The sequence below is a fragment of the Trematomus bernacchii genome, unplaced genomic scaffold, assembly GCF_902827165.1.
Source record: "Trematomus bernacchii unplaced genomic scaffold, fTreBer1.1, whole genome shotgun sequence".
Taxonomy (NCBI): domain Eukaryota; kingdom Metazoa; phylum Chordata; class Actinopteri; order Perciformes; family Nototheniidae; genus Trematomus; species Trematomus bernacchii.
In genome coordinates, this window is record NW_022988043.1 from 769,767 (window position 1) to 785,893 (window position 16,127).

At 43.0% G+C, this 16,127-nt stretch overlaps 1 protein-coding gene across 4 annotated transcripts in view; it reads right to left on the minus strand.

The window, feature by feature from the left end:
- Positions 1-16,127, minus strand: part of mef2cb (myocyte enhancer factor 2cb) — a 72,326-nt gene that overhangs the window by 15,665 nt on the left and 40,534 nt on the right. For 3 of the 4 annotated variants that reach the window (XM_034118253.1, XM_034118254.1, XM_034118252.1), the window contains 2 exons: positions 15,559-15,762; positions 1,230-1,373 (listed from right to left, as the gene is read on the minus strand). In XM_034118253.1, the coding sequence (XP_033974144.1) occupies positions 1,230-1,373; positions 15,559-15,762 (348 nt within the window). Of the gene's footprint in view, positions 1-911; positions 1,050-1,229; positions 1,374-15,558; positions 15,763-16,127 lie in introns of all 4 variants that reach the window. The other variant, XM_034118255.1, reaches the window with a different exon arrangement.

A 16,127-nucleotide genomic window follows, 5' to 3' on the forward strand; every position in this document is an offset into this window, starting at 1 on the left:
TGTTCCAACCCCCATCCCCACCCAGCTCCGATCCCAAGCCCACCCTACACCGCCACACCATCCCATCTCACTTACCCCTGCCTTGCTTCTAACCACATATCCCCCTTCTCCCCGCGGCTTAGACACTACTGTTCATCTCTAGATGAGCTACCATGGAATTATCTCTTTCTCTGTAAGTCTAGAGCACTAACCATTCCAATATGGTGCTTTCTGAATGAAATGCAGGCTCAGTTTACATAGAAAGCAGCCTTTATTTTGAGGTCTCTGGCAGCTGGCTACAGATTTGGTTCTTTTGATAAATTAACAGTATATATTTTAAATCCAGCGATTCACATGTCTTGACACTTCCGAGTCTATTAACAAAGATGCATTAAAGGCTATCAAAGACTTTGCCTTCAATTATTTCCGAGAGATAATTGAGTTTTGTGAGGTAGGAGATGTGCTTAAGCGTCTGCTGCTGTTTCATTGCCACACTGCATGTCCTTGTTTTTTCGGTTGACTGAGCGCTGTGTTTCGGTGAAGGAAAGGAAAAGCGCATGCAGACCACACCTCCCCTGAGAGCCAGGCAAGGCATTATGGGTAACAGGTTCAAGGAGGGAACCCAGTAAGGTTAAAATTTGTCATGAGAGAGAGTCTGCAATTACTATAGCAAAATGCCTGCTAGTTACGGTTACAGTTAGGTTAAATTAGAGGACCGCTCCTCAACTGTAATCAAGCTAAATCAAAGGACTGTTATTATTTTTCAATGTAAGTATACAATATAATTTCATTCTAGTCTTACACTCACTCTCACTTTGTGTATTTAGTCTAGCGGCAAACATTTGTGGTTAGCTGGGTTAGCTCAACAGTTACTGGCCAGTCAGCATTTTGTTAGCCTGCTGAGGAAGCGGCTAGCGTCACCCAGTACTTACAGGTATCTTATGAGTTTGAATCATGTGATCAAACTCCTCATTAATCTGTTTGTATTTCTCCTCTGTGCGTGGGGTGAGGATGAGAGCAGACTCGAGCTCCGGGCTTTCGCCGCCTTTGTTCTCCTTCTTGCTTAATGCCTGCCAGGTCCCACAACCACAGAGACGGACGGAGGGAGACACAGGTGAAGGGACGGAGAGATGGGGTGGTAGATACAGATGACAAAAACGAGGAGACGAGGCCGAAGCGACAGAAAGCATAGGGGGGAAAAGGGAGACAGAGGAAAGAAAGGTGAGAGGGATTTAACAAGAGGTACTTACACAAAGTCTCTGTCTGCTGATCATCAGATCAATGTCCTCGTTTATTTTCCTGTACTTGTCCTCGGACTCGGGGCTGTGGCCGACTGAGTCGTCTGCGTCGGGGTCTGGGCTGTCACAGCCATTTAGGCCCTTCTTTCTCAATGTCTGCAAACAGAGCATTTGCACAACATAGTTGAAGGGCTTTGGTAAGAAAAAGTGAAGGCAAACAGCTTGGGATGGACAAATGCAGAGATGAACTGTGAGGAGCTTCCATTTAGAATCAACCCTGACAAAGATTGATTTAACAGAAGTATTTCTTGACTCGTTTTAGTTCAACAGATTACAAAAGTACTTTCTCTCTATTAAAGATATGGTCTGTTCCTGAGATGTTCTACAAAGACATTCATCATGTTGGCGTGGCACGAGGATACATTGGCTGCATTGTCAACATTGTCAACAAGAAAGCAAGCAGCTAAACATTCAAGATGGCACACATGATTTAATCACATCCAATAATGAGACATAAAAAGTGATCAAACTCTTGACCAAATGACAAATCACGGGCCCTTGAAACCTCATAATAACACAGGGAAAAGGAAAAGGAATAAAAATAAAACATATTTTATTAACCATAATTATTGGTGTGTCATGAAACGGAAATAAAATACAGTTAATGTGGAGTTCATTTCTGTGGTATATGTGCTATTAAATGTGGCAGTTTCTGTTTTGGCCACCTGATGGCCACCTGCCCCCATTACAGTGGCCAGAAAACAGCAGACCGGCAGCAAGCGCACTCTCCACTCACTGAGTGCTCTCTCTGAGAGGAAGAGAGACACAGACAAAGAGAAGAAGAGGGAGAGAGAGCGGTGGAGCTGCCTCTGTCCTTTTTTAGATATTGTTGACAACCATAACAACAGGGATAAGTTTCGGAGCACATTACTGAGTGTGATAGCACAAGGGTATGTTTGCTTGAGCAAGTAGGCATGTACCGATAGGTGCTCTGTTCATTTGCCTCGTAAAGTGAGAGACAAAGACGAAGCGGAAAAGAAGAAAAGTACAGTAGCTGACAGTTAGAGATCTCATCAAAGGCACCCCCCTCCCCTCCACTACACCCCGCTTTCACTCTCCTCCTCCTCCCCCCTTCCCTCTCTCCTCCTGGCTTTAATAAAGGGAGATTAGTCTACAGGAGGAATATCACGGGCCTGCTCCTGTCTGTGCAGTCGTCGCTTCACACTGCGCTCTCCTACTTTCATCTGAAGCTCCATATCAGACAGACGTAATTAAATTTACTTTAGCACACCCTGTATTTGATGCTGATCAAGTGTGTGTGTCTTTCTCTGTACATGTTGGAGTGTGTGTATGTGTCTACTGGTGTGAGTGTGTGTGTGTGTGTGTGGGAGGGGAATGAGTCTGTGCATGTGTGCATGTGTGGGTGTGTGAGAGTGGGTGTTAGCGTCAAGAAAAAAGAAAGAGAGACTGAGCAGGAGCAAGGAGGAAGATAGATGCTAAGATAAGTTAATCTCAGTGAACTTCTTCCTCTCATTTGTTTGTCTCCGTCAGTACTCACTCATGGAGGAGATACGAGTGCTAGCTCCTCCATCACAACCAGCGGCAGATGTGACAGGGAGCGATCTGCCTGCTTAGAAAACAAATAACAATCCAGTCATCTCTCATGTCAGCACAACAAAGGCCTGTTTTGAGTGTGGTTTTAGTGAACTTAGAGGGCTTCTTTTGTGTGTGTGATAACTGTTTGATTCCTGAGGCGTCTCGTGGCGAGGCAGCTACTGTAAGCGTGTCAACATTTGCTGGCTCTCCTCTTCTCTCTCTGAATCCTCACTTGGCCCCCAGAGTGGAAATCTGGAATTCTGAATTTGAAAGTGTCTCTCACATCTTTGACAGTCTTCAGGAAATCACACCAAACAAATCAACCGAGGCGGTGCAGGAGATCTGACTTCTAACAGACCTTCAGTGAATCAGGCACTCTTGCTCTATCAGAGGTGGATGAGTCAAAAGAACAAAGGGGTTGCAGAGGTTTAGCACGCTGTCTTTTTTGGCAAAGGCGTGAGATGTAAAACTTTTGCTATTTCTTTTGTGTAGTTTCATTCTGGCCCTGGCGATGCATCATATCGAACTGACAAGAGCTGAACCACTGGCCTTTTCTTTTCGCATGAGAATGCATGCAAGAAAGAACTTTTCTTCCTACTTGCACAGCTTTCCTCCACCTACCCCCGCCAGCACAGAGTGCATGAGGGATTCACTTCCATTCTAGGAAGACTAGCAGTGGGGCATTGCTGGAAGAGGAGAACTAGGGCTTGGGTAAAGGTGACACCCAAATGGGGGAAACTGAGCTGGTGGTCTCGCAGGGGGTTGGGCAGCGGTTGCGTTGGGTGTTGATTGGGTGCAGGGAGCTTGAGTGTTATATGAGCATGTGGCCCAGGGGCTCAGCGCATTGAGGGTTGGGTACAAGGACGGTATGCTGCTCATCCCAGTTATGCCCACCTGTTTTAAGACATCACACCTGTTGCCAAAGACTGACACACAACCCAACAACCAATCAGATCTGTTGGAGTGCTCATATAGCCATAGAAGGGCCCTCTTGCGCTCTCCACCTCACCACCCTACCGCTCTACTCTCGTCATCCTATATGTTTTCCCCTTCTTTAATAGCCCATTGCTTAATCTGTGCCCTCAATGTGTTGTGTGTCATGGCTCTGCGCCACAAAGTCATCGAATGCTGCTCCAAAAAAGGCTTGGAGTCTGTTATTCAGTGACATCATGACTATATGAAAGAACACATCACAAACATACATTTCAAAATGAAGTAGAGAATAATGATCATTGGAAAAGAAGCTGCTACCCTTACCCTGGGTATGAAGAGCTGGCATCAAAATAGAGTCTTTGGGGAATATGTTAATAGGATGAGGATTAAACGAAAACACTTCGGTGCAGTTCACTTGTGCCAATAATTCTATGAACAAAATATTCCCACACATTTCGATTCTTTTTTAACTAAATTTCACAAGTAACTGGGGTTTTTGATATCACATGGAAATGCTCATTATTTTTATTCTTACAAAATGACTGCTGTCATACAAGGAAAACTTGTTTGCTAATCATTAACTAAGTTTGTAGCAATTGTATTGCCTCTGTTTACATACAAGTATTGTTTTTTTACTCTTACCCAATCATCTTTTTTACATGTCAGTTTACCTAATTACCTTAGAACTAAGAACCACATTAACATATCCTTTACCCTTGCTCCTGCTGTTTAAAATGTTATGTTATGACATGCTATGAAGTAAGCAAACTGTCCATAAGAGGGAAAGATTGATGGCAAAATAACAAGCTATAAACTACTACAATGTGAAGTCACCGGGCTTGGTACATTGAGTTTAGTAAAAGAAGAGAAAGGAGAAAACGTATTACAGAGAGGAAAACTGCAAAGAAATCTGTGTATGCTTGCTCGGCTCAGTGTCTTTCTCTGTGGCCCCTTTGGAGGCTTGCTCCTAATTAAACTCCTTCTTCATGATGCTCCCTCATGAGTTGACTTGTCACAGGGCCTGTGTGAAGCAGGCACAGCATAGACACAGTGTCCTACATATTTAGACACCCGTCTCATTGGTACCCTTCAGCTTTGCACCCTCAGCTAGGCTGGCCTACACTGGGCTGGGCTAAGATGGGCTATATTACTACATTTAGCAAGGCAACCTGGGCTGGATTAAGAAGATAAAAGGCTACTTGAAGCAGGAACGAGCTACAGGGGAACTGATTTTTATTGAATATATTGCTTGGTGTTAGTACATCTGTCAAAGATTTGAGTTTTCTGATGTTTTAATTGCAGGAAAAGGTCCAGCCTTATACTAATTTCATAGTTTGGGGTGTGGGTAATAACTTCATGTCGCTCTTGAGAAAAACTGTGGAGGGTATTTGGGTGTGAATTCTGGGTGGCCCCAGGGGGTCTGCTAGGGACAGCTGACGCCTGCCCAGAGCCCCTGCCATACCAGGATCCGTCTGCTCGGCATTCTGCCACCCTGCTCACCCTCTCTATCCATCTTTCTGCCCCCTTCTTTCTGTCTCGTCCTGCTGCTCAGTCTGTCTCTGTCTCCCTACCACTGTCCTCTTCTCCTCATTTTCTGCAATAATACCACGGCTCAACAGAAGCTGAATCAAAACATTGTTGGCTTGATGGCTACATCTTTATTTCTGAAAGACTCGGGCTAGTGGATGGGTTGTGTTTGGAAAGAACTTTATTGCTGACCATTCCCCTCTGCAGTTATTTTGGCAGTGGCTGAAGGGTACGACACATTCAATATTGTGTTTATGGCTATTGGCGACGGCCAGGCCAGTGAATGTTTCTCAATGTGTTCAACCCAATGGCTGACAGCATCAGTGAAAAAACCCTCAACAAAAACAGCCAGTTTATAATAGCCCTTTTATATGTTTGCCAACATTGTATGGTCTTCAGAATACACATACCATTGTAAGCAAAACCAAGACTTATAAAAGAAGACACTATAGTACTAGAGCACAAAGATGTTTCCCAATAAATGGAGCATTTTATGGTTTTGCAGTATATTGCGGCAGTCGATGGAAAACGAGTTGCAGACAAGCAGAATATAAAAGCATTTATAACGGTGCCACTTATGGTTAATAATGTTTGCTGTGCTGTTAAAGTATAATACAATTGCACTGGAATAAACAGCTTTGCCTGGCAGGGTCTCAGCCTCTGTTTATCACAATGTTAAGAATCGTGCAGAACAGATTAATTCACTCTGACTATCAGAATCGCTCCTTGAAGAAACGACAGTATGCAAATTATACAGACCTGTCTTCATAATGTCTGAGAATTTGTGTAGGTTGAGTGTAACCAGGGAGTGCATCTACAGTGGGCACTACAGTCTTTTCAGTAGCAAGTTTATGTTAAGACCCAAGACTGAATCACAATGGAATTTAAAAGGCTCCCAAATAATCTTTAAGAAAATGTAATCTGAAGTTTAGGGCTACAATAATAATTCGGGCTTCTTTAAAATCAGACAACGTACGATAATCTGAATAAAATATAGACGGGTTAACCTTATCAAATATACAGTACATCTTTTTGACTGGTCTTTACACTAAATTACAAACCCATTTAGAGCATGACTTTCAAAGTGGAAAAAGATGGGTAAAGAGAAGAAGTTTGGAAAACCACTGGACATCAGGGAGCTCCCTTGCTTTTAACCTATTGGCTAACTCAATTTTGTCAAGACAGATTGGTTAAGAGCAGTGTGGCTCAGTGTCAGTAGGACTGAGGCAGTGGGGAGAAACGTTGTCCCTTTTCATCACAAATAACAAGATGAAGGTCATGAAGTAGACCCGCAGTGTATTAAGACCCCACAGAACCACTGAACAATAAGCACACTCAGGGTGGGCTTGCTGGCAGCAGAGATGGAGTAGTAGTATGTTTGATATGTGCTCTCATTCGCTTTAATTCTACTTTTATTTCTTTTTCTGTCTGTCTGGCTCAATCTTACTTGCTCTCGTTTTTTGTCTCCCCCCCTCACTCTCTCTGTCTCTCTCGCTCACTCTTTCTTTCTCTGTGCTTTTCAGCGTGGAGGGAACATCAGAGGGATCAGGCTGGCTTAGCTTATTGGAAGCAGATGGCAGACCAAAGGCAAGAAGGCCACAGTTTCATGAAGCGTGGTTTGAACATGCCAGGACCATGTCGAGGGGCATGCCCATGGATGATGGCTACATGGTGTGTGTGAGTGTGTGCATGTGTGTGAGTGAGCATTTGGGAGGGAAATGGTTGATTTTGTAGGTTACCGATCTGAGGAATGGGACCCCCAAATCACAGCCTGTCCCTTTCTTTTTTTTCAGTCATCATCTGTGCATCCCAATGCACTGGTTGAGGCGACGTTTGAAGAACTATGCATCAATGACTTTTCAGTGAATTGGTGGCTTTGAAACCCCTTACTCCTGGTGCCCTGCTGCACTATAATCAGGAATCAAAGGCTGGCGCCTGGGATCCATCATCTCTGGCAAAGTGGTCGTGTGTTCAGTAACGCTGGCTAACTGAGTATGTAATTACTAGCTGTCTAGGGATTACTTGATTGACTAAACATTAAAAAGAGCGAGTAAGAAGTAGAGCAAACATTTGTGAAAATGATTAAGAGTATGTAAGAGAGACTGTGTGTGTTAATGTTCCTTCACATTTCTCCAAACTGTGACATTGTGATGGTGCATGTGCTGAATTCACCATTAAAAAGAGCCCAGTGTGGATGAGAGCCCACTACCAGACAGACAGTCTTAGCTAGCCAGTACACAGCACAATACCAGATGGTGCAGTGTTTCCCATATGGAATAGACAAACACTAAGCACATGTCAGAATCCAACACTGTTTGCTCCAGCAGCATCCCAGCCTTGGGAACAAAGTGGTCATTCACACTAGTCAGTGCACTGTATAATTACCCAGATAGACATTATGAGACACAATGCCAGCTCAGTAAAACTGGATAAAGAGGGCACTTATGTCTGTACCCTCAACCTACCCATCTTTCATCCTGTCTGTGCTCCAGTTGCATAATTTGTCTCTCTTCAGATGAGATGAATGGGCATGAGTCTATATATTTCTGATTCAACATAAAAATCAATTTGCCAAGGCTCAATTATGTGTGGAAAATACTCTCATACTTACTTTGCAACGCTATATGAGCAGTTTGTTTCAGTTATTCACGCACCACTATTTTACTGCACTGTAACATTAACAATAAGGCCTTCAATTGCTTATGTTAAGTCATTATCAAATAGAAACAATGTAACATCCTCAAAATCACTTCAGTTCTCTATGTGTCAAACTTCAAGTACTCCTCCAGCCACGCTCTATTCCTTCTTTGTCCCCCCACCAATCGTCACTTATCGTCTTTTGTCTCACTGTCTCTTATCGCGTGGTGCCACAGCAGGAAAAGGGAGCCTGAGGGAGGCCTTGAGTAACAATGTCCAGCCGGTTGACCTCTATAGTGTGACCTTGAGTTTCCACACCCTGTCCAAAGCAGCAATCATGGCATGGGAGGGGCTGAGGCCAGGGGGGAAGCTCCAGGCAGGGCAGGGAATGCCATCTATAAAAATAGCCTTCATTATTCTGAATTTTCCACAAATAGTTTCAAAGAACAAGGCATCATTTCATCTTAATGGCTGGCGTGAATTGTTTTGGGCTGTGTAATGGAAAAGCCTTGCATTTGGCAGCGTGGCCTCAGAAGTGGCCTGCCTTTTTCACCGCTCCACACCACAGGGACCACATATTGGCACATTTCAAACAGTCTATTTATAAAACCTCTTCTTGTTGTTGTGTGAGTACCTCAGACTTCCGCTTCAGTATATTGACCTTAAGAAACACCTCTGACGGAGATCCAAGTAGTACTTAGTTGCTTGTCTGAGGTTCTGCTTTTCTGGGCAGCGGCCGTCTGATGTGGAATATAATGCTGAGCCCGTAGATCACATACTTTATCTGTCATCCTGCTTTTAGCCAGTCTTAAGAAGTGGAAGAGGCATATAGTCTATAAAATAGGACCTCAGTAAACTTGCTCTCTTTATGTCTGAAGCTGGCGCCGCAGACAGATGTGTTCTCATGTGCCAGCTTGAAACTTGGAGCAGACGGGGTTCAGCCGTGTGAGGAGACTAATATGTTTGTGATAGCACTCAGAGATTTTCACTCGTATCATAGGCAGACTGGCTGATTCAAAATGCTCTTAATGCTATTGACATAGATACTATAACTTGCCAGAAATGTTTTTTCTCTTTTATAAAATGTTTCGTAAACAACCAGACAGGAAACCTTTTGTTTGGTAAGATAAGGGGCGTAGAAAAACAAGTAAATTAAATAATAGACTTCTTTATCCACGGGATCAAATGTTTATAGGCACAGCGGGGTCTCAGATCAATGGTCTTATGCATGTGGTCGCCGAGGGCAAGTCGCTCCTTGGAAAGGGAGACGGAGGCTGAATGAGTACTCTGACACTTCGCTTACTCACTCCATAGTTTCAAAAACAACCCCCACCCACCCTGTTTGAAACACAAAGAGGGGGGAGTGAAAGAGAGAGAGAGAGATATTCCATGCCTATTCTTCTACCCTCTCGAGCAAGGACCGCCAGCTAGGCGACTATTTTTAGCTTCACCACACACTATTTTTAGACCACTACCACTTTTTGAGGCACTTAATCGTAGATCAAACAAATGAGTGATATTGGTGGTTTTTTGGGGGGTTCGTTCTTTATTTTTAACATATCATTATATATTGTTTATGTTAAAAGAACAAAAGAAATGTAGGAACTAAATGTGTACACGTGTTTTGCCTTGTGTTTTTTGTCAACGCCCTTTTCTATCCAATACAACAAACAATTATCTGGAAGCTTCAAGTCCAAACCGAAGAGGTGAGGCGGGTGTAGACGGGAAGAGGAGGAGGACAAAGGTTCGCCTCTGTTTGTGGAATTCAACACACTTAAAACACCGGAAAGAGGTTTCACATACAGTATATATATCATATGTTGTAGCTTGTTAATAGTTTCTACCAAACTTAAAGCTTGTTTGTAACTCTGTGAAGGACTTTAAGGGCCAACTTTTCCATTATTGTTAACACTGTAAATACATGGGTAGAGGTGTGGGAAAAGTTACTAACAGTTATCCGATTTCTGTCACCCACTCTTCAACACGTAATTCTCCACCCCATGTTATAACTAATATCTTTTAAAAGATGTGCTGTGGCGTGTAGCCGTGTACACAGACTGTCATCAGAGTCTTTGTTTTAACAAACTGATACTGTTAGCTTTCCAATGTCACAAGGTTAATTTACTTAGTCAGTCAAAGCAGCTTCAGACCTTAATTCTCAGCTCACGGGGGAAAACAAGTCATGTTGCTGATCTCTGTCGCCAGTTAACACTGAGGTACTGTGATCTCTTTGACTACCCCACCCCTTACCTCCAAGTTACACCACATGAAACATGAAAACCACTAAACGACTCTCCACAAAATTACTATGGACAACTGTAAGGCAGGAGATATGACCCGACGCCCTTATTTCTTTTGGATGCTGACACATGTTAAAGTCGTACAGGATAAATTAGAGAAGGCATTCAGGCCAGAGTAATTATACAGGGTTTCAGAGCCATGAGAAGAAGTCATTCAGAGGCCTGATCAACACAGAAAACTCCTTAAGGCTAATGTTCTCCATGCTTGTTTAGAAACCAAATAAGCATACAGAATAGCACACATGCTGGAAAATATTTTCACAAGAGCGCGGCAGAACATGAGCACACTGGCACTTCAGAGGGGGAGATCACATGTTGTGTTGACTAGAGAAAGCAGAGGAAAAAGGGTTTAAATTCATAAAGAACAGAATTTGTAAGGTAAATGACAGTGAAATCATCTGAAAGAATATCTGTAGTATTTTGTATGTGTGGACAATTATATTGTATTGCCAATTGAAGCAGTGTGCAAGGCATGAAGTGAACTGGTGTGGGTGTGCTTCATTACTCGTTTTCTTTTTGCCATCTCCCAGACATACCTGCTTGATTTATTTTCTCTTTATGTTTTATCATTTTCACCCCAGCCCCCAACCCTTCCTTTCTCTACCACCCTCCCTCCCTCCCTCCAGTGGACTGTCACTGGGCTGAAATCACACCTGTGCTTCTCACACATCTCAGCACACGGGTGAAACATACGCAGGGTGAAACATGGTGAGGGAGCTTTGCTGAATCTCATTAGCCAAGCGGGTAGTCATTAACAGAATGACCTTTGGAAATAATTACCAGCCTTCCTCCCTCCATCCCTCTTTCCCTCCCTCCTATTCTTGCACTCATCCATCCCTCTAGTCCCTCCCCTTCCCCTTCTCATTCTCACTCGATAGTTCCTTCTAGGTGAGGGCAGAGGAAGAGAAGGAGAAAAGAAGGGAGAGAAATTAGTTGAGGATGGGTGGTGAGGCAGGTCCCTGCTGCTGCTGTTTAAGATTACAGGGTGAGCTGAATTTTCAGATTAGGTTAATCTGCTGGAAATGGGATTGGCCAACAGCCTTTCCTCTGGCAGGTAGGCAGGTCAGCCCAGAACCAAGAGGCATGTGCCATTCCATGTGATACTTGAGCCAGAGTGTGCTTTGTGGCTGAGGTCATCACAATGCCGTTGGCTCTGCAGGGTTCAAGCTAATTGTCACCGTGCATTTGCACACACATACACCCATGCAGTGCAGTCTTTTCAAACACACACTTACAAAGGCCAAACACCCTTTTTCTGTGTGAAAATAGGCACAACAGCTTATTTGCACATACAGTACACAGGAATGGTTTAACGTCATAGCACAGGTATATCCAGGCATTGAGGGGATATCGTTTTTTCACACCTCAGTTACTAACCCTTTAGTTGTTTCAAAAACCTGTGTTCTTTGTTTCAACAGAGAGGAAAACAAACACATTGTGGAATAGGGATTTGGCACAGCCCAAGTGTGTTGTTGGATTTGGGGCATTCACAGCAAGAACCAGCCAATGCCGCTTAGGTCTGGGGCCTGGGGTTGATCTGCAATCATGGGGAGGGGAAAGAAAGGACTCTTTCATGTGCTATTGCAATTAACAAGCCCCGTTCCCGCATAATAAATCACCAATAAGAGCTGAAAGTGATTGTTCTTAAGCCGGGGAGAAAAGAGGAAAAAGGAGAGATGGATCTGTTCTCTTGTCATTTCCCAACATAGATCCCCATTTCTCCTCTAATGCTGTTCGCATGTCCAGGAAACCGGCCTGGCAGACAGCAAGTATAGGAAATCTATCTGCGTGTTTGACTGTTTTATCTGGAGCCAGACTCAGAGTGTACTGTAGACCTGCCAGGACGACACATTTGGAACCAGCTTTGACATCAGACGATGGGAGGATCCACCTCTGTGTTTGCTTTCATCACGTTTGGAGAACTAAGATGAGCTTACTTTGAACAATTAGCTTGAATTAAGTGGCCATCCCTACTATGTACCAGCTGGGAAGATTGTGTACTACATATTTGATCAAAGTCTCTTGGGGGAGTCTCTGCGAATTGAGATATTACTGTATCCTGCATGGCAATACATGTTTGTGATTAAATGAAAGCATTTAAAACATTACAAAAATAGATTAAAATGTTTTTTGGATGCCACTGTTTTAATGTGATTGTTAAGAGTTTCTTGATGTCATACATTGAGATAATAATAATAATACTTAATGTGCAGTCAATTTGATGGCTTTGGTTTCTTTGGCTTTTGCTTCCAGAGATATTTATGGAAGTGTCATTCCCAACTGAGACTGTTTCAACTGAGTCATCAAGACCTTCTTTACCTCTCTTTCTCTCTTTCTTTTTCAGTCCCCCACAATCTGTCTCTTACATACATAAACCCGTTGACCCATGCTTAGATTCAACCTAATGCAAAACAATCTCTTAAAGATTGTATGTGTTCAATGAAAAACTAGAGAACAAAAGTGAGGGAGTGATAGAAAAAAGGCCTCCAGGTTCTTGTAAACATGCTGTAGCTAGAGAGGCTGTGCAACGCTCTCAGTGCCACTCTCTCAACAACGCTAATTATCAACCAAAGACATGCTAATTACATAGAGCTTTATTGCTAATGTAGCAGGCCTCTATGCCAGCCGCCCACACTCTGAGCTCCGCTCCCCTACCTCTGCCTCTCCTCCCACTACACCTTCAGGCACAGCAGCAACAGAGGGAGAGAGATGCAAGCAGTTTGTATACTTCTAAAGACATGAGCTTTCCTACAAATTGAAAATTAAATATGTCACACACAGATGTCATATCTAAAGCCTAATTGCTTCTCTGTCTACGCCCATAAATCCAGCTGTCCGTGTTGTTCTTGACCTCCTCCTCATCATCCTGCCATCTCAGCAGGAAGTCCGCTTCGCTCGTGCCTCCCCCTAAACTCAACAACCCACCCACGTTCCTGCACCTGTGACGTAGCCTAGCAGCGGCACACAAGGCTCGGCAGGAGACATCCACCCCCCTTTTCCCCTCGCTCGCCCTCTCTCTCCACAGAACCGCCTCCCACCCATGCTAAACGTGCTAGTGTCAGCCCTGTGGCCAATCCCGTTAGCACGCCGCTGCTAAGGCTGAAGGCCTCTTCAGATCGATTTCTCCCGCTGTGACTCGCTCAGAGTCCTCCAGGGATCACAGTGTAGGTAGTGCTCCACAGCACTCTCTCTCCCACTAGGCTCTTTAGCGTCTTCCCCTGACACGGCTGTTTACACGTTAGCCATCCCCTGCTCTCTAATGGAGACACAGTTAAAGAGAGGGCTTCAAAGCATGGAGCTCTCGTCACAGGCACTTGCTGAAACATGTGATGACTCTCTTCATGGGTTCAGCTAGGGCACGATAATACACTGAGTATATAGTGACTGAAGGGTTGGCGCATAAAGGATATCAGTGCTTACAGGCACTCTAGAGATATGAGTGGATGCTAAAGGGGTTAATGTAAATAGTATAATGCATAAAGGATTATTTCCTATCCCTTCTTGTATACTGAGATAAGATTACTTTTTATAAACTGTGGCAATTCATTTAGATTTCTAATAAAACTCAAACTAAGCTTTGGGGACAGATCATATATGTAGATGTAAACAGCTTTAATAATTGTTTTGCATTAAAGAGTTGCACATGATATTGTAACTATAAAAAAAAAGAATTTTTTTTAAAGCTAAAGTTTTAGCCTCAGCCACATTTACAATTCAAAAAGTCAATAAGATGAGTTATAGGAAGTTAATTAAAGCATACAATGCATTGTAAACAAGAATATAAGCTGTCATGCTGCCTCTATTGGATTTATTTGTGTTTCTAAATGCTTTCCATGTTAATGCACCTAGTCCATTCTCTCTCGTCATTAAGGTTAGCCATATGTTGAGTGCTGTATCCCTTGATGTATGAGCGACATTTACCCAGTACATATTTGACTGCACCAAATTGAAATGGTGATGGAACAAAAGCAATAATAACAACAGCAGACAACATTTATTTATGCTGCTTTTTAACCTCCAAACATGATATGAAGGAAGAGGTAATTATATAAGGATGGCAACAACGTAAGGCGAAATCTCTTCTAAAACAAAATACATTTGATATGAATATGGTAATTCAGAAGGTTTGTGTTCAGGTGCAGAGTGCCATCTGGAATGGCAGGACTGTTCCCGGTTGGCTTGTCCACCCGTGGGCGGGCGACAAGCCCAGCAACACCCATATGAAAAGATAAAAACATGTCTCATGCTGTTTGATCCTGTGTCAGATCGGCCAGCCAGCTCCATAGGTGTGCATGTTTTATAAGGGTATAATGTAAAACATAATTACAAATGCTCAGCTAAGAATGGCAGACTAATGTGTTATGCATTAATTGTGATCAAGTCAATGTAACATGTCAACAATTTGTCGCCATCAGGTGTCTGTTGAATCACAGACAAAAAACATTGACAAAAAACAAGGGAGTGGATATAGACAGTTTTGAGATTTTATATGTATTATTATTTGGAATCTCTAACCTTTATGTAAAACAAGAAAGAAATATATTTAATGTCAGGAAGCATTTAATTTAGTTTGCTAAGTTGCTTTAAATAATTAATGCAACACGCAGACAAATAATATGTATTTAACATTAGTTTTGTGGGACAGGTGCAGATAAGCAGCAAGCACGTTGAGAGTGCAAGAGAAAGGGATAAACTCTGCATCAATGCGTGTGTGTGGCCCATAGGGTTTGTCAGAGCGACAGTGTGAATGTTGCATAACAGGTTCATGTTGAGAGCTTAAGGATCCTAGAAGGGGGTCAGTGTCATTTCCTGCTTTAACTACCTGCCTACTGGCTGGCCTTACAGCGCTGTTTAACATCACCTTGAGCCACAGTAGCGACATGTGTCCAAAGCAACATCCTTGTCTGAGGCACATAATGGCGTAAAAACACAGAGGGCAGGGGCTGGTAATTGCACCCCACAGGGGACAGACTAAGAGGTCCAAATCACGGATAGGCTACCACTTCTTTTGTTAAAAAGTAGTACACAACAAAAAGAAGCCATTTAAATAAGCACATTTTCTTTACATTTATTTGATAGGCCTACTGTAATTCTTAAAATACATTATTGATATGGGCACTTCACCCTTGGGGAAGACCGACAACCTATGGGAGCAATTATTTCTTACACTATGTGAAGTGTGAAGACCAAAAGAGAGAAGTAATGGTTTGCTGAATGAGTCACAATGCTGTAACCATCTGTCTGCTTATGTGTTTATGTGTTTTTGCATGAGCCTGTGCATGTGTGTGTGCTCCTGTGCTTCTGTGCGTGCATACAAGAGTGCCGTGTGCATCATTTTTGTAACTTACCTCCACAATATCGGAGTTGGTCCTGCTCTCATGGGGCTCGTTGTACTCGGTGTATTTAAGCAGGACCTTGTCCATGTCTGTGCTGGCATACTGGAACAGCTTGTTGGTGCTATTGAAGATGATCAGGGCAATCTCACAGTCACACAGCACACTCAGCTCATACGCCTTCTTCATCAGGCCAAACTTTCGCTTTGTAAATGTCACCTAAAAAAGAAGCGGATAGAAAACAAATAGTTAGGCAGAGGCACGGAAGATTTATGTTCACACATACAGTGTCACTGAACTGAAATTGGCTCACCTATAATCAAATCAATATTTGTTCCCCCTAAATGGTAGTCATCATTAAATTACAGCTAAAAAAGTCCCCCACCCTCAACATGTTCTCTGTAATAAGGGAATAAATAGAAATCTGACGTAACAACTTTTCCTCAATAAAATGAGTAATTCTCTGAGAAACTGAATTAAAGGAAAATGAAGTCTGCTGATAGTTCAACACCCTACTCTACCAGGAAAAGAAGAAAAAAAGAAGTTGGGCTTGTTTTTAAGGAACTGAAAATACTGTGTCTCAG